Raw genomic sequence first — 18,819 nt, forward strand, 5'->3', positions numbered from 1 at the left:
TTCTGTGGAGCACAGCAACTTTCCTAAACAGCCTAGGGAAAAGGCAGAAGTGCAGCCAACAGATCAACTTTGTGACTGAGCTGCTCCCCTCACTGCAGGGAAGAGCTGTCTCTGGGATAAAATAAGAATGTTATCTTCCATCAGCTCTAGCATGCATTGCCAAAAAAGGCACAAAAAGCATATTGCAATGGTCTTAACAACTGGCAAATAGTTTCATGTATTATCTCTGAATTTATCTCTCTAAAAAGAACTGTGAAATCCTCGTGAACACTGATGAAGGGGAGGTGGGGTGGTGCGGGCAGAGCATGCGCAAGGACGTTTGCATACAAGACTACAGCAGAACTTGTTCATGTGAGCACTTTAAGCCCACTTGGGCATTGAGTCATACCTTCAGATACAACACACACAAGGTTGTGCTTTTCTCACTTCACTTCTCTGAGCAGGTGCACAGGAATTTCTGAGCAGCAATGCCAGTCTTGTGTTCTCAAGACCACGGGCTAAATTCTGTTTTATCCTCAATCCAGTGCTCATTCAAACCAGGCAGCAAATCATTAACAGTGCAGGTGAACTTCTGCCTGCATTCACCAAGGCTTGAAAACATGCAGGTCACACTCTCCTGTTCGTACACTTGGAATACAAGAGGCACACAGCAAATAACACAGCAAAGAGCAGCACCAACATACTTGCTGCCTGCACAGGAAATAAAGTGGGGCTTAGGAGGAGGGCCAAAAGGGATACATGCTCCACTCATCCACAAGACCGGCTTTCTCACCACAGCGCTCACTCCCTTGGGACCTGAAAGATTTATCATCAGTAGCAAGTTCTTGGACTGCATGTGAATGTTTATCTATGTAGATCAATGTGTCAAAATATCATCCAGAAACAGTCCCTTCAGCCCACACTCCCACAGGCTGGAGTCCAGGTCACAGTAAGAGCTTGAATCTCCCTTTTTCTCCAATACCTCATTAATGAGAACTCCTCCCTGGCCATTTGGGAGTGCAGGAGCTTTTTGAAGTTAACAGAGCTCATTGCCAGCAGCATGTGAACACCAAGAAGTGTGTAAAACAATTGCTTTACAGCATTCTTAAATGTCAGACTACAGGAAGGTTAGCCATTTAGCATTTTTAAATGCTATCAAGATTTTTGGACAGGAATTGGAGACTCCTGATAAAATTTCAGTGTTTTCCCTAGATGGACCCACTTCCTATCTGTTCCCATAAGTAAAGCAACACCACTTTCCCCATTTGTTATTAAATTCCTTCTGTTCATATAAGTTCTTCTGTGTGCTCAAGAAACTTTTATTTGGTGCCAAACCACTGAGTGCATCCTAGAGCACAAACTCACACCAAACTGCACTAACGCCCATAAAACAGAACTGTGCATTGCTTGCAAAAGCACTTAACTTTTCTTTCACACACACACATCAGAAGGTTGTTTATGTGAAGATGAAGGCTTCCCTTGAAGCCCTGCATTCACAATATGGGACAGGATGTTTCTGGCATGAGCTCTCCTGATGCTGACTTGACATCTTCCTTGTTATGACTGCAAATTCCTATCACTGTAAACCTAACTAATGACTCATGAGAAAAAAAAGCAAACAGAAAAAGCAAAAAGAAAGAAAAAGAGAATGAAACCCTTTCAATTGCAGTGTCTGTAGACACAGTGATACACAAAATGTCTCAAATTTAAAAGCAAAACAGTATCCACTGAGAAATTAAAAAATGAGTGAGTTTTTCATTCCTAACTGCAAGTATTTGGGGACAATGAACAGACAGAATATTGTATGTAATCAAAAAAACTGCCTTTTTAAAAATAACCTTATTCTGCATTGTTTGGGGAAGCACTGTTGAACATGACATCATGCACATGCAGCTATGGACAAATACAGCCATATTTTCAGTGAACTAAGCAAAACAAAGGGATTAATTCTCTACAGATATATCTAAATTATGAGGCTATCACACTTTTACAGATGCATTTTAATTATCTCCTTCCTAAGAGTGTTAAAAAAGACAACATTTCCCACTTATAACAAATGAAAGTATCCCCTCTTGTCTCTTATACTTAAAAACAGGACTGCCCTACTGCTTCTGATAGCTGAATCTTGGTGTACTTCTGACCATGGCATTTATTCCAGGAAAAGCATTCTAAATGTTATCCCCAAAATATCTATCAAATAGGAATGGAAGCTTTACTGTCTACATAAAATATTTATGTAAATGTCACAGAACCCTCTTTTCTGTCAGTATTAAACACATAGCTACTTGAATAATCACAAAATTTCCCAGGCAGAGCTTCAGCCCAGAGAACAAACCAGTATCTTATTACAATATTTACCTTAAACCCCTATCTAAGGCCAGCAGCACAGAAATTATTCCTACCCTGACATGCTTATTATGCCTTTGGCTCTGAGTGTAGCTTGCTAGCTGTGCTGAGCTCAATTCCCAGCATATTCCCTTACACAGGCAATTTTGGTCCAATTGAGCCATGTGTCCCAGTGTACAACACTGTGGGGAGAGGAAGCACCAGCTCTGCCTTTTCACACCACGGCAAAGGTGCTGTAGCTGCCATGGACTGGAGTAAGAACCTAGTTTAAACCCTTTTTAAAGGGAATTTTATCTGCTCTTGAAGAAGTCTCTCTATAAGAGAAGAAGCTGGAGTTTGCCTCCCTGCTGCTTCCACCCAGCATTCTGCCCAGGCAGGGCCAGGGAGAGGGACAGAGGATTTGGCAAACTCAAGTCACTGGAAATAAGTAATTGTGATGCAAGGCAACCAGCACACGTGTGCAGCAGGTAACAGTCTTTTCAAAACCTCTGAAAAAAAGTTACATCTGATCATCATTTCAAAGCACTGCAGATGGCAGCATCACTTCTGTGATCTTGTGGCAGCAAGAGAAATCAATACCACTCAGTGTGGAAGTGTCAGCAGAAATGCTCAAAAATCTTAATATTTTAACAATTCCAGGTTCTGAGGGACTCTTATTTGAAAATATTTGCTGCAACAGCCTCTGAATTTTTAAAAACATATAAATCCAACTGTGCTTTTAGAACACATGGTAAGTTCATAAACAGTGGTTAGTTTTTAATTTTTTCATTTTTTTTAATGTTAAACTCAGTTCCTTTGTGGCATTTTAACCCAACTGCAGGGCCACTGAAGGGGCACTGCAACAACAGTAAATATATATTTAATTGATTTTTATTATTCAATCTAAAGGAAATTCTTTTTTATTTAAAAACAACAGCATTATAAACTGCAACTGCAGAGATGTTTTGAAATTACAGTTTAAATAGTATCATTAAGACATGCTTTACTGATGTGCTCTTAAGGCAGACACAAAATGAAGCTGTATCTTCAACTTCTCTCTACAGCACCAAATGTTACTAAAAAAGCAAAACCAATTTCCGTAATTTCCCTATGTTCCCTAAAAATGTTTTAAATTTAGCAGAACATTAATTTGGAGGAGATAAGGCAAGACAGGCCACACAGTCTGGTCCAAAGGGGAAAAAAAAGCCACAAAACTTAAGAGACCACGAGAGTCCTTTCAGCAGAGCTAAAAAGACAGTCTAGACTAGATAATACCACCAGGGCCAGGATCACCAGATCTTCAGAATGACACTCAGAAATGGAGACTATCAAAAGGAGGATGGTGTGCAGACACTAAAATGTAATTTTTCCAGCATGAAGTTTTCTTTACCCAGTTGTCATGGAGTATGTAAAATACACTACTTCTGTGTTCATATGCATGTATTTCCCCTCCTTCAGAAATGATGCCCTCAAGCAGACCCTTCTTTTTAAGCTGGACAAAAATCAAGAACTACACATGACTTTTAAGTTTTCAGAAGTCCTAAAAAATATTATAAATAACCAATTTGTGTTTCTTTTGCTTTTAATATTACTGCCTGCTTACAAATGCCCCCGTAAAGCTAACTGGACACCATGACATTGGTTAAAGAAAATGCTTGAAATTAATCTAACAGACTGCTGCAATAGAAACTTAGAACCATACACCCTTTCCATAAATAATACAGAACTTTATTGCCCTCCTTTAAACCAAAGCACTTCAGACATTGTTTGCTGGAAAAATTCCCCTTTTCAACTTCAGTATGGTTCAGGTTTTCTTTGTCTTCTCATAATCTGATGGCAGAGGGAGGTGAAATTCGTGCAAGAGTTGGTCAGAAACCCCAAACTCCCTTTAGTTATATTGTTACCCTAAGAAATCTCACATAGTCCACTGAGTTTTAATACTGAATTGGCAATACCGAGTTAGTGACAGGGCAATTCTTCTTTTGACACAAAGAAGGAACTTTGAGACCCTGTTCAAAAATTCACTTTTTTAGCATGAAAGTACTCAAAAGCTGAAGTTTGTTCCTCTATTGTCCCTCCAAAAAGATGTCTCACCTGTACTGAAAGGGAAACATTAGGTTATGGATTCAAAGAAGCTGTCAAGAAACACAAAGTTGACTTAAAAGTGTTATTAGGAAATTGTTATGGGCCCACTGTTAGCAGCAACATGAGGGTTAACTCAATTTGCAGCAGTATTTAAAACAGCTGTGGAACTTTCCTCCTCCACCCAACTAAACAACAGAAAATCTTGTCAATAAATGAAAAACACCACACGTATTTAAGTGAGAGAAACCATCTAAACTTTCAATATTTTTCATCCTCATTTTTTTTAATCCAAAAGATTTGTACAGCATTTTTAAAAAATAACTTACAGGATCAAAAGGAAAATAAATGCATAGCTTTAAATCCTCAGAATACAACCTCCCCCTATTGCGGAAGAGTTCAAAGTCATAAAGTGCTGTAGATATGACCACACATCAGACAAATAATCTAGTAACTAACTTATTTTTCTGGTTTATTTAACAGTATTCCAGGTTTAGAACATTAAATAAAAAAAAATCTCACAGACAATGGGTAAGAGTAACAATGGTTTTGCTTTTTTTTTCTTTTTCTTCTCCTTTTTTTCAAAGAATGCTGAGACACATCAATTGAACCAACTACAATTTTATTTTGGATACCAAAAAATAAAAAGAAGCTGGAAGGAAGAGAGTAGTGCATTGCACTGATCTCAGTAAAACTCCTTGTAAGCATCACTGTTTATGTGCAGCCCTAGGAGGATGAAGATGGACACAATGCTGCCAACAGGGGAAGGCCAAGTGCAGACCAAGGGTGCTCTGGGCTTTGCCTTGATTGTGAGGGCACAGCTTCAAATTCTGCTCACGTAAGACAAGATTCACACCAGCATTTGTGCAGGTCCTGGAGGGAGGGCTTGCAGTGGTGCGAACAGCTCCTGCAAGTGATGACCGCAAAAATCAAGAGCTCTTCCTGGCAGACTGCTGGGGTGTCACAGGAGCTCAGGTACCTCACTCCCTTCCATAATTTGATTTTGTTGCCCTCTCAGATAGCAGATTTACTTATGGAATTTTAGGCCAAGCCTGCGTTTTTGCGCCTTGGGCAGACATATACATCTCTACAGTGGACATGGAGAGTAGCAACATTCAACAGGATGCACAGTGCATGTACTTTGTATAAGTGCAAATCAGTTTTCAGGGGGCTGGAAAGCGAAACCCCAGGTTTACTAACAGCCAAACACAGGCTGCACCACTTGCTAACTGCATTTTTCCCAGGCTTAAACATTTTTCTATATGTAGTTGCAAGTACTTCAGTGTTCTTTCAGCCTAACCTCTGTCCTTTCCCTTCACTCACTCATCCCTTCCCACCACCTACAAAGAACACAGAGGCCTCAAACTTCCAAAAATTATTAAACCAAACCATAAACAAACCATTTGGCAATAGATTCAATTCCATCGCCATTCCCATTTTGGTATGTTCCTGCTGTCTGTGCTCTTTTTACAACCCAGTGTCCACAGGTGTCATTGTGATGAAAAAGCCCCAGCTTTCTTCCTCCAGAACAGTAACACATCGATATTGCTCAACGTAGTTGTAGACTAACACCAAAGTGGGGAGGGATGGGGGGGGTGAGACACCAGTAACAGAAATAAAACCCCAAGCAAACCTTGATTGTAACTGGAAAATGCCAAGAGTTCTCCACTGCATCTCAGAAAAAAAAGCTGGTGCATCCTATTTTGTGTCTAGCATGAACTCTGATCCCATTTATAACCTGCAGTATTTCATAAGAGATTTTGGGGGGGAAGGGGGGAATCTCAGGTTGGTTTATTTTTTCTTTTTTGTCAAGTTCTCAAAGGGGCTTAAAACACTTAAGCTCAGAGACACAAAGGGAGTAGTTACAATACACAACTAATCAGAAACAGTACTCAAACATTAGACTGGATAGGACTGAAGTCCACTCTACAAACTGAATTAAAAAGAGACAGGTGAAAAAAGTTTTTAAGTGCTAACATAATAAAAAACAATTTTAAAGATTCACTAAATACATGTGAGGAAATTCAGGGGTCCCCTTCTTTTAAATATATTTACATAACATTAAAGCTTTTTATTTTGTTTTCTTGCCAACAAAATTTTCAAGCTACCCTGGGCAAAGTCCCCATTAAATGAAGAGGTTAAGGATTTTATAACACAGATAAACCATTAGACCAGTAGCCTGCGGACGTCTCCCTGCCCTCTCCCCCTCCCTCCCTCACCAAAGAGCTGATGCCCTGCCTGCTACACATCGTGTGGTATCAGCCATGGCATCGGCACAAGGCAAAGGTAACACAACACTGCCTCGACCCCACACTTGGTTCCCACTTTGCAAAAGCACAAGAGACTACAATCAGGACTTGCTTAGACACAAAGCAAAACAAACAAAAAAAACCAATTTTGCCATTTAGCTGCAGTTAAATGGTAAAACTGGACTAATGTGGACACAGCAATACCAGTTTAAGTGTTCAAACCATTTACACTGCACTGGAAAGGAAAATAAATTATCCTGGTATAAATGCATCCACACTACAGCCTATGCCAGCACATTATCAGTTAAAATAATAACACATCAGTCCCCTAACCAACAGAATTATACCAGCTGAACTCTACTAGCATAGACCAGACCTAAGACATGAGGTAGTGAAAATCAGGCTCAAGATCTTTTTTCATTCCATAGCAACAATATATTCTAAAAATATTCACTGCTCAGATCTATGGATTTTAAAAACATTTTAAAATCCAAAATTTAAAGCTAGCATCCTGAGTCACACAGGATTTACAAATGGAGGCATAAATTTTGAAAATCTTCCTCGAGGTCCTAACTCAGGAAAATAATTTTATGATAGAAAGCACATAAGCATGTGTTTGTCTCCCACTGAAACAAGTGGAAAGGAAGCACATGGATAAGTGCTTTCTGAAATCTGGGCCACAGTCAGAAATCACGGTCTTTGTAGAATTTATTTCCTCATTCATTTCAGTGCTGTTTGATCACAAGTCATTCATGTTTTAAGACAGTGGGAAAAACACAGACAATGGAAGCTAAATCAAGTTTGTTACAACTGTTCAATATTTACAGCATTCATAGCATACAACAAAAGAATTTTTGGTATCTTAAGACAAATACCTCTTTTCTTTGTCATTAAATGTACCGCAGCAGTCCTGTCAAACAAACCCACTGTCTCGAATATTAAAGAAACTGTTGTTTATGTTTACTGAGTCATTTAAATTAAAAATCTGTTCCTGTTCCAAACCCCACTCTCCTTCATCTTCATCCTCCGGTTCTGCCTCAGACCCATTGCGACTGTTTTCATACAAAAAGATCTGCTCATCCACGTGAGCCGGGGCTAACCGGTTTCTCTTTGCACTCACTACATTAGCAGAAGAGCCAAAAAGGCGTTCAGGGAAGACCCTTGTGGCCAGAATACACCAGTATTTTTGAAGAACCTTTGGTAAAACTGGAAACAGCGCTAGTCTGTCAGACCACCACTTCAATGGGTCTTCATTCAAACCAAGGACTTTTTGTGACTTGAAGTTGCTCAACTCCTCAACGATTTGGGCATGCCATTCCTCCTGGTCTTCCACGCCTCCTGTCTGGCAAAAGATCTCTGCAAGCATGTTGTTGATGACACTGGTAGGAGGAGGAGTAGAGGAGATTATGATTTTTTTCATAGGGGGCTCTTCTGAAACAGTGAAGAATTTCTCCTCAGTTCTAAAACTATTTTCTTTAACTTTCTCCAGCAGGCTTTTTGCTTCTTCCACCACTCTGTTTTCCACCTGCTGCCTCTCAAAGGCTGAAAGAAAAGGCAGTTTCTTGTAGCGGGGATCCAAGAAAGTTGCAACATTGAGAAACATGTCTATCTCAGGTGTGTGCTGGTAGGTGGTTGACAACTCTTTAGCAATCACCTCCTTTGCCATGCTGATTTCTTTCAAATCGTTCTCTTTGATGTTCAGAGTGGTATTCAGAAGCATGTGGAGAAGTGGCTTTACCATACTTATCGTCGGGTACTTTGAAGCAGACATCATCTCTGCAACCTGCTTGAAAGGCTGGAGCAGCTCCACCAGCCCTTCGATTGTATTCCACTCACTGGATTCCAGCATGAGGTGGTGGTTGTTGCTGTCCTCCACGAGAACAGCCGCAATGACAAACTGCTGCTCCTTGAGGCGCTGCAGCATAGCGAGCGTGCTTCCCCACCAGGAAACACGGTCGCTTACCAGCATGCAGTGGAGAATATTCTGCTGCTTCTGCTTTTCGCTCAGCATGTACATGGCGACCGTAGACTGCTGAAAATACTCCACCAGCTTTCGGCACCTGGCAAGAAGGTTGCAGAGTTTGGGGAGCTGAAAAGCTTGTTGTATTCCTGCGTTAAAAGTGTGCCCCAAACAAGGCATCTGTACGGGAATATCTAAGAGAGAGCAAGCTTTTACAATGTCTTTACTGTAATCTGTCGTAGCACCAAAGACTTTTGTATTGATCCCCCACTCAATGAATGTTTCATAAAGGACTCGTGTAATGGTCTCTGCAGTGTTATCCTCCGGCACTTCGAACGTTTTCAAACACCGTGAGTTCACAGCCAGGCAGTTGGCAGGACTGCTGCTGAGAAAGTGAACTGCCACAGTTACATATGACCTGTTCTGGTTTTCACTCCTCCACATGTCCGTGGATATGCCACACCAGAGAATCTCAGTGAGCTCTTTCAGCACAATTTCTCTAATAGCACTGTACTTTTCAGGAATTGCTTTTGTACAGAAGTACTTCCGGCTCGGAAGTTCATACCTAGGGTCCGCTGTTCTCAAGAGGGCCTTGAAGGTAGGTTCATCGACGATGGAGGCTGGATACATGCCCTCACAAATTAAGCTGATGACTGCAGATGTCAGTTCCTGATGTTTTTTGTTTTCGTAGTTCTGGTAGGTCTTCATGATGAGGCTATCTTGAACAACCTGCTGTGATGACTCCGGCTTGATTTTTGAAAATGCTGTGGCAAAGGCTTCCCTCATTTGCTCAGTGTTGCTTTTCACAAACTCACAGAATTCATCGGGGTGGTTCTTTTCAAGGTGGTAGGAAAGGTTGGACGTGTTTCCTGAATAGGCAATCTGTGCCATGCAAATCCGGCAGTAGATCTTCTTCCACTGTAATATGCATCCTTCTGCATTGGTATCAAACCCAAAGTACTTCCACACTTTACTCTTTGCTCTCGGGTGAGCCACTAACTTTAGGTCTGATGGGGAACCTTCTAAACTTTTATTCTCCATTGCTTCTTGGCCACCGTCCCACCTTTTGATCCTTCACTCATTAATGAGTACCTGATAAAGGCAGTAAGATAAAGATACAATGAGAAAGCACAAGTTTGACCACACTCAACTATGTGAAATCAGCGTTTCTGTGAATGTATCAAGAAACCTACTCACTAATTACGTTTGCAAATTTAAAGACGAAATTTGCAGCAAGTGTGACCTATAAGAAGCCCACTGGATTGTCAAAAATTAAAAGGGGTTTTAATAGATCTTATTCTACGTGAAACTGAGCTAAAAGACCCGAGTAAGTATTTTTTTTGGAATTTCATAATTCTGGGTAGAGAAAGCCAAAGTACCACCACAGACTTGATAAATTACTGTCACAAGAATTGGTCATCTGCTATAGCATTTTCCTGCCTCTTAATTTAGAACTAGATCAACATTCTCTTGCCAAAGAATTACTAAACTTTGTTGTTAACATTTATTTCAACTGAAACCTGATACTGAAGGAGCAAAGGTTTTCTTATTTGTTTATTTTGAAAGAAGTTTTGTAAGCTTGATCAAATTGTTCCAGCTTTCCCTTTAAAAAAATTGCAATAAAAAATCTGTAATACAAATTATGGCAATAATCTGCTCCTCTCAAATGCAAAGGTGTTTTCTGACTGAAATAAAAGGAAAAGGAGCTTGAACCTACATGCAGATCAACAATACATGTCTGACACCTTTCCTGTCCTTCTTTTTCTGAAATCAAAGTCATCTCCTGAAGCACTAGCTCACATTTGTGGTTCCTGGAATAACAGTACATAATAATTACAGGAAAAGCAGACAGAAAAGCACTAATAAATGTTATTATCCATATCAGCTGGAAAATCATTTTGCAGCATTTTCTTCAAAAGGCTACAGAAGTTGAGAGGAGATGACACTAGAGATGAGTGCGGTGATAAGGCAAGACTTGGCAATCTGTACCTTGGTATCTGCACAGGAAAACACTTCTTGAGCAGTCACATGCAAGTGCTACTTGAGGCCTACAGTGCCTCTGTGAACAGTGCTGGCAGCTGGCACCCACCCAAGCTGATCTCACTTCACCAAAAAGCCAAGTCACAGCACAGCACAATTGGACTGACACTTCTCTATTTCTTCCACTCCACCGTGACAGCAACAAGCCTTTTTCCAGGGCCTTGGCCAGCATTGAGAAGGAGAAGGAAGACATTAGTTAGACACAGATGCAGCTTCCTTCACAAAAATCCAGAGAAAGAGAACAGGAGAGGAACATAAGGAGCATTAGACTGAAAAGAACAGCACTGCTATTTCTCTGCTGCTCGGGAGCTGCACCTGTGCCCAAGCCCAGAAATCCTCAGGTGGTAAGACTGGCTGGTTAGGGCAGGAAGAAACAATCCAACTTTTTCATATTACTGCGAGGGAATATTTAAAAAAAAAAAAAAAAAGCATGTGTGCAAGCTTGTCTGGGGTGCTTTCTGCTGTTGCAGAACATTCACAAGAAAAGACAGTTTTCTCTCTGAACTACAGCTGGTATTTTGCAACATTTTCTGAATGCCTTGAATGGAAAACCAAAGACAGGTTAACCGATACTTTATCTAAACACAGCTGTTTGTTTAGAAGCAGAATGAGAGATGCAGGGCAAGCATTTTATTGGATTTGTTCTGAAGATTTACTTCTGGGTGTAGACACTTTGCATTTTTTCCTGAGGGAGGGGCAAAGTTCTGCCTACTAGCATGCCTTCTACTGTGATTCATTCAGTGCCTTTAAGTTGCCAGGATAAACTATTGATTCAACATGGTAATGCTGCCTAATTCCAAACATGTGCATATCAACAGCACCAAGGTATGCAATCCCACAAAAACGGATGATTTTGAAAGACCAAGTGGTGTAATGTGTAATGAGGAAACCCTGCCATGCCGTCAGATAGTGCACTGACATATCATATTGATACATACTAGCATGGCTTTTAGACTCCTCCATTTCAATTCATGACATGCTGTCTTGAGGAAGCACAGAGGCTCATGGCATTTCACTAAATCTTAGGTTTCCCCTGCAGTTTATCTGGCAATTCCTGAAAGTAAGGAGGAAAGCACTGAAATAAAAGAGTTGATGCATCTTTAATGTTCAAAATTAGTATGACGCACCTTGGATCATAAAAAGTTTGTCACCAACTGACAAAGTAGAAGTTATTTCAGAGTATGGGAGTGTTACAGACTCACCCCACTCTTCATTCTTATGTATGTCACAGCTTTGCCATCATTTTGTGATGTATCAGGCACTTGGCAATAGTGGCCCAGAGTAGCACTGCCACAGCTAAGGATGTGCCACTATAATATTGCCTTCAGTAACAGCTCAGCTGAGGCTCCTCATCATGCCTGCCTCTCATGGAGTGTTATACAGCATAACTAGCATTATGAACACAAACCCAAACCCCACACCTCTCCTTTTATTCCAGGAGGAGATAAACTTCACTTGCAGAAAAAGCGTTCATAGTCTACTCCTGGCAAAAACAACAGCAACCCTGAATTCCCACCCAGAGGAGAGCACCTTTGGAGAGGCTGCTGTTTCATACCCTCGCCTCCTCCACACAGCTGGCCAACACCACCGGCCAGTATCAGGACAGAGGTTTCTAAGAGCCTGCAGAGAGGATCCTCTGTTGGCTTTGCAGCGAACTCTGCTGCCACAGGACGAGAAGAGTCCAGACTTTCTGGCCCTAGCACCTCATCTGGGCTGTTCGGGGCAGGCTGTGCTGTCTCCTCACACCTCTCAGACCCCCTGTCTCATTCTCCTAACACAAACACAAGACCTCCCTCTCCAGAGCAGGCCTTGGGCCAAAATATTAATGCTAGTGGTGCCTTGTGTCCTGGAAGGCAGCCGTGCTACCCTTGCAGGTGGGGCTCAGTTTCCCCACTGGCAAAGAAAATTGGTTCAGAACCCGCACGACATTCACTTGGATTGTGAAACCAAGCACAGGGATGTGAGGAAACGTGGGGTGTGCAGACACCCTGCAACCTTAGCTCTGCCTCCCTGTGCATGCACAGCAATGGCACCCTGTGGGTATCACTGTCCCACAGCCTTTGTCTCAGTCACCAGAGAGGCAACCATAAAGCAAGTGATTCCTCATTCTGAAAATAACTTAATGACTCTTTTAGGGGCATGCGTGGGGAGAGGGTTTAACTGCTTGATGTAACTGCATTTTTGCCTGCCATCAATCCTTCCTACCTGGTCATTTCCTTACCCACCTCTGGATGATTTACTACCTGGAGCTCACACAGCTTTGAGCAGGCAGTGCTCAGGCTCCCACTACGCGTTAGTCATGTAAAGTAAGAGACCTCAAAATATGAATCAAAATTAAGAGATGCATGATCCTAAATCAACATTTCACAATTAACTCTAAAGAAACTTGGTACAAATGTGGATACTGAGTAACTAAAAACTGAGGAAATTTTTAAAAAGTATGAAATCTCAACAACTTTTAAGAAGAACAGGAGTCACATTTAAGACCTCCTTAACTTGTTCCACATAACCACCTTCTTCAGATAGGTTTTCCTTTTCTACACATTACAGGTTCCAAATTTAACTACAAAGACTTCAAAACTACTATGTAACACTCAGGATTTAGGTTTCCCCTACTAAATTTCAATTAAATATGTACCTAAGAAAATATGCAGGAGAAAGATGCCAAAAAAATTCCTTGAGAAGCTTTTAATTATATGAACCATTTTTCTTATCAGTAGGATGACTTTTGGTGATCACATTTCCACTGGTAATATCCTGGTGTCACAATTAATATTGGTTTATCTTTTATCAATCCACTGATTAGATTTGTGTTTTTAAAAAGCTGTTTTAATCAGGAACTTTAGTCATGCAGGGCTTTTTTTCCTCCCTCCAATTAACTAAGATTAAGCACTGTAAAGAAGTCCAAACAGTAATTTCTAAGAAAACTATTAATAGTTTAAACCACTGAACACTAAAACTAGGTATTAGCAGTTACACTGTTTATGCAATTAGTACTTGGAGAAGTATTTTTAAGTTTAACTTAAGTTCCCCTTTATTTCTGCACTTTCCTCTATGCTGATTTTAGTTAGCGAAGCAATCGCTGACTACAAACTATGCTGTTTGTAGTCTCAGCTCTGTATTTTCCTTCCCTGAGCTTCAAGATCAGACTTTCAGGTTACCATTCCTACTCTGTGTTGAGGTGGGGGACATTCACTTGAATAGAGAATGTTATTATTTTTTCAGTTTGCAACTCAAAACAATTACCAGGTTTTTGGAGTGAACCTAGATTTCAGAGCTGAAAGTCTTTCCCCAAAAAAATGTCTTGAATTCCATCTATAAAAATCAGATGAACACCAGTAGGATGTGAAAGAACACATGGGTCAGTTTTAAAAGCACATGTGCCAAGAGCACACAACTCTTAAGTTAGCGTAAGGAAAAATAAAAGTGAAACTAGTTTTGTTTACTTGGATTAAAATCTTGAGAGCTTCTTTACAACACGAATAAGAAAGCAAGCTTTTCTTGGAAAATTCAGAGGCAGAAGGGCTGCATTGAGACCAGAACCTTTCACTCATCCACAGAGCTGAAGGACAAGCCAGCAGACATCCCTCTCTTTTAAATCTTCCAAGGGAGATCTGCAGTGCTGTTACACAGAGAGTGGGAACTCTGATATGGAAACTGGGGCCAAGGAAGAGAGGATCAGAGGAATGGCTATCTCTGCCTCCCAGTCTTGTCCTTCCCAGCTCCCCTTTGCCACTCCAAGCTCTCCCGAGGAAAGCACCCTGACAATGAAATGCCTGTACTTGTGAGAGTTACGAACACCCCTTAGAAAAGCTACAGAAAATTTTAAACATACACACCTTTCTAGATTACGGCCTGAAAAAGGCACTCAGGGTTTTCTTACAGGAACTGTAGTTTACTGACCCAAGCTTGTTCTAACAACACTTTTCTTTTTGTTATACTGACATCACTATTTTGAAGTTATTATGGAAACATGGTTCATCTGGGTAAAAAGGTTGCAGATGTTAAGGTGAAGCAGTTCTTCAAGCAATGGTTGGACACAGCGAGCGAAAGCAAGGCAGCAGGTAACTGCCAAGAGCGAACTGCATGCAAACAACTGGCTGAGGAGGAAACCACTTGTCCTTGGAAAAAAAAGATCACAAGTTAAGGCTCAAAGAAAACTTTTCACATCTGTCAAATCCGTCTTGGTCCCACTTAGGTAAGTGACATTTCCTGGGTTGGATCTTCATTGCCTTCCTCTGGCATTTCCAAATTCAATGCTTTTTTTTTCACTAGCAGCAAAGAGCAGCGTGCAACAAAACACTGGGTCACATTTTCATCATGCTGTTTCTCTGTGGTTCAAAAAAAGATTTGGAAAGTGTTACACACCCTAGGCAAAATACCCAAATTTCCTCTGCCAAGAAACGCTAATGCTAGAAAAATGCTCAGATGACTTCAAACCATATGCACATCTGCCCTTTTTGTCACCGGGGTCCTCTCGTTTGTTTGAGGGCTTCATTGCTGCCTTCTGGGAATGAGGAAGGGAACCCCAGCAGAAGAATCAGGAATGAATAAAAAGCACACAAAACACTACCCAAGGATGCGCAGTGTGATAAGACGAATAAATAAGCTCCTGTTGTGCGGCGTACTTGTTCCATCCCCTTCCCAGTACTTCAGATATTGTCTATACCAATATCCTCATCTGCCTGAATTCCTTACTGAAACACTAGGCCCTCTAAATATTACTTTTTTACTATTCCTCTGGTTAAAACTATGGACAGGGCCACAAAGGCTTACTTGCTGTTAAAGAGAGAAAGTTAAAGGACTTCAACACAGCTGTATGGTCAGCTCTGATGATAACCTACACATCTGCCTGAACTCATAGTTTGCTCTAAGTTTATAAACTCAGAAATGTTTTAGCCTTCAAGAGTAATGCAAGTAGATCATTGTTTTTTTCTGATAAACTCAAAGTTTCCCCTAAGTCAGCATTTAACACACTGTTGATCCAAATCAGAAAAGTGCAAAAACCTAACTTCTTAAACTAACGACTAATTAGAAGTCCCTTAGAAAAAACCTGCAAGTGTCACTCACTTGCCAGGCTGTCAGCGAGTGTCAGCCGGTATCAAATACTAAGCTTTTGAAGCACGGGTACGTTCCCCTCCGGGAGCAGCCGGGACAGGGAAGCCGAAAGCGGCAGTCCTGGAGGCTCCGGTGGGGTGGGGGCACAGCGGGCAGCAGGAGCGCCCGGGCCGGGGGAGCTGCCCGCCGCTACCCGCCTTCCAAGCACCTACCTGGGCTGAGGGAGGGAGCGCCCGCGCGGCTCTGAGCCGAGGTCTCGGGAGACACTGTCAGAGAGCCAAAGAGAGGAAGAAGAGAAGCGGGGACCCCCGGACCACGGAACCCCCACACCGCCTCCCGAGGCCGCAAGTCAGGCCGGCGTGCAGCCAGGCGCCCGTCCCGGGCCCGGCCCCCCGCCCCGCCCCGCGTCCGGGGCGGCCGCGGCCCGGGGGCCGGACGGGGCGGTGGGGCCGGGGCCTGGCGCCGGCAGCGAGGGCGGGGTGCGGCGGGGGCGGGGAGGGCGCCCCGCCAGTCGCAGCCCCCCGGGGCCGCTGCCCTCGGGCAGCTCGGCGGGTCCCGCTCGGCCGGCGAAGGGGAGTGGGGGAGGAGTCCGGCGGCGGCGCCCGTGCCGGGGCCGCCGCGGTGCCTCGGCCCCTGCCCCGCTTCGGGGGATGCGGCACGGCCCGAGCGCCCCTCGCTATAGCCAAGGTCGCGGCTGCCCTGCCCTGTTCTCTCCTTCCCTTCCCTGTCCGGCCACTCCCGGCTGGGCCGCGCGGTCTCGGCCCCAGGGCCCCGAACTGCCGCCTGCCCGTGGTGGGTGGGAGGAGGCGCGGCAAACTTTCCCCTCTCCGCGGCGGGGGCTGCCGTCCCCCGGCCCGGAGCCGCCCCGCCCCGCGGCGCCGGCTGCGGTGCTCACCTGAGGCCGGGGCGCGCCGCGGCTGGAAGCGGCGGCGCAGCTGGTGCAGGATGACGCGGAGGCCGATGCAGTACACCCGGAGCAAGGGCACCAGCGCAGACAATAGCGACATGGCCGCCTCCCGCCCCGCGGCGGCAGCGGGCTCGGGGCGCGGCGGGGAAGGCACTCGGCGAGCAGGCGGCCGGCGCAGTGTTTCCGCCGGGCCGGGCCGGGCCGGGCCGGGCCGGGGGGCGCGGCGCGGCCCCCACCCACCCACGGAAGGGAAAGCGCCGCCGCTGTCACAGCAGCGCCCGGGCTCGCCGCGGCTCCCGCCCTTCTGGGCATGTGCGGTGGCGGGGGAAGGGAAGGGAAGGGGCGGCGGCGGGCGGACCGGCCTCGGCGGCGGCGGCGGCGACAAGGCGGCGGCTCAGCCCCCGCCGGGACGCCCGAGCGGCTGGGCAGGGGGAGACGGAGAGGGGCGGCAGCTGCAGGCAGGGGGGAGGCGGTAGCGGCGTGACAGCCCGCCCGGTGAGGCCGCCGGGGCTGGGGCGCGGGGACTCGTGCTGCCACATCCGTGACAGCTACAAGCCTGTCAGTGCCTAGGCGGAGTGAGCACACGGCGTTGCTTCAAGATGCCGCGGCTGAAAGCGCTCATCGGGTTGTCTCACCATTTCCCTTCACTCTGGCACAAATGAGGGGCTGCTGCGGACTCCCACGGCGTCGCCGGGTCTGGGCACGGCCCCTCTCACCTCGGGCATCCCTCAGGCTCACTCCTTTCGAGGTCTCAGTCGCAGGTACCGATTCCTCCAAATGTAGTTCGGTGTACGGAGCTTTCCTACCTCAGGAGCCGGAATTTTACACCTGTCTGACGAATACGTTCTTTACAATGATAACTGGTGTATCGCATGCTATATCGCGTTTTCAGTTTCAGCCTTAGTCTGAGTACTTCTACAGAGAAGCGGGTCCTATCTGCCAGCTCCTGCGGTAGGTGGCTGCTTTCGGCTACAGGAAATAGAGCGCCTAGTCCTGATGCCGTGGCTTTCATTTACAGAACCGGTGGGTTTTCAAAAATGCAGATGAGCCTCAGTATCGATACAAACCAAACTCAGTCATTGCACAATAGGAGACGTTGGCCCATATATTCAATTTCAAATCTTTAGGTAACTTTTTGTCTCTGAGAAGGATGGGAAGCCATACAAAGTTCTGAAAGTGTATTTGAAATGCAGTCTCCTAGCCTTTAAAAAAAACCCCACTCCATACTTTCTAAAAAACAATACAATTAACAAGATACTTTTTCAGTATCAGATTGCTCAGCAGAACTGACTTCATGTCTTCTGTCAGAAATACACCTAAAGTAAAAGCATAGTGTGTAGTTGCTCCAGGACAAAACCAACCATTTAATTTTATGGATCTCTGGTGATTTTTTTTTATTAACACAGAGAATTAGGCAAACATAAATTATAGACGTCATTAAGTAACATCAATGAGAGATTCATTCTTAATGTACATTTTTTGCAACCATGCATGGAGTACTAGAAAGAGCAACACATAAAACAACATGAAAGAAGAAACACATTTACTAAAGGTGAATTATTCTTTCAAGTTATCTCAGTAAAAATCAAATCCTGACTCTTTTATGTTGCTTTACATCTTTTTCTCAGAACTAAACCATTAATGAAAGCCCTTTCAACATTAAACTGTGAAACTTGCCTACAGTGTATTTACACAATCTGTATATAAATAAACCAAACTTTCTCAGGTTTTCTAGTATAATAAAATCAATTGATGCATATTCAAGCTATTGCAATAAATACTCCTCTGTCTTTTTTCAGGCAATGCTATCCAAGGAATTAGACTGAGACAAAACTGATGGGTTAACATTACAGTCTTATTGGACCCACTACTTTTTCTCAGCATGTTACAAATGATTTTCAGCCCTCCATGGTTCATGAGTACAGTGTCACAGAAAAGATAAGAAAATTTTTTTCCAACAATATATTATTTTTTTTCTAAAGCATAATGGGGCATGGAGGAAGAATGAAAATAATTACAAAAGGCTGTAGTCTTTGATTCTTTTCAAATAGTCCTCTAATACATCCTTATTTTAATCAATACTTTCTTTTCTTTGGTTTTCAACAGCTTGCATCTTATTATTGACACTTTGGTTTTTCTTGCAGTCATTTACTCCAAAGCCCCAAATATTCAGGCTGTAATCTCATCCATCTACTTTAGATACCTCACTGAGACATTAT

The 18,819-nt window shown here is 43.6% G+C and overlaps 2 protein-coding genes across 5 annotated transcripts in view; both read right to left on the minus strand.

The window, feature by feature from the left end:
* The window catches only part of DHRSX (dehydrogenase/reductase X-linked), a 162,651-nt gene extending 145,878 nt beyond the window's left edge, over positions 1–16,773 (minus strand). The window contains exon 1 of the mRNA XM_058043672.1: positions 16,589–16,773. Within this exon, the coding sequence (XP_057899655.1) occupies positions 16,589–16,700 (112 nt within the window). The 5' untranslated portion in view covers positions 16,701–16,773. The remainder of the gene's footprint in view (positions 1–16,588) is intronic.
* The window catches only part of ZBED1 (zinc finger BED-type containing 1), a 53,588-nt gene continuing 39,122 nt past the window's right edge, over positions 4,354–18,819 (minus strand). For 3 of the 4 annotated variants that reach the window (XM_058043633.1, XM_058043650.1, XM_058043660.1), the window contains one exon: positions 4,354–9,687. In XM_058043633.1, the coding sequence (XP_057899616.1) occupies positions 7,549–9,636 (2,088 nt within the window). In that variant the 5' untranslated portion in view covers positions 9,637–9,687 and the 3' untranslated portion in view covers positions 4,354–7,548. Of the gene's footprint in view, positions 9,688–16,588; positions 16,676–18,819 lie in introns of those variants that run through there. The other variant, XM_058043642.1, reaches the window with a different exon arrangement.

This window comes from Melospiza georgiana, chromosome 2 (genome assembly GCF_028018845.1).
Source record: "Melospiza georgiana isolate bMelGeo1 chromosome 2, bMelGeo1.pri, whole genome shotgun sequence".
Classification (NCBI taxonomy): Eukaryota; Metazoa; Chordata; class Aves; order Passeriformes; family Passerellidae; genus Melospiza; species Melospiza georgiana.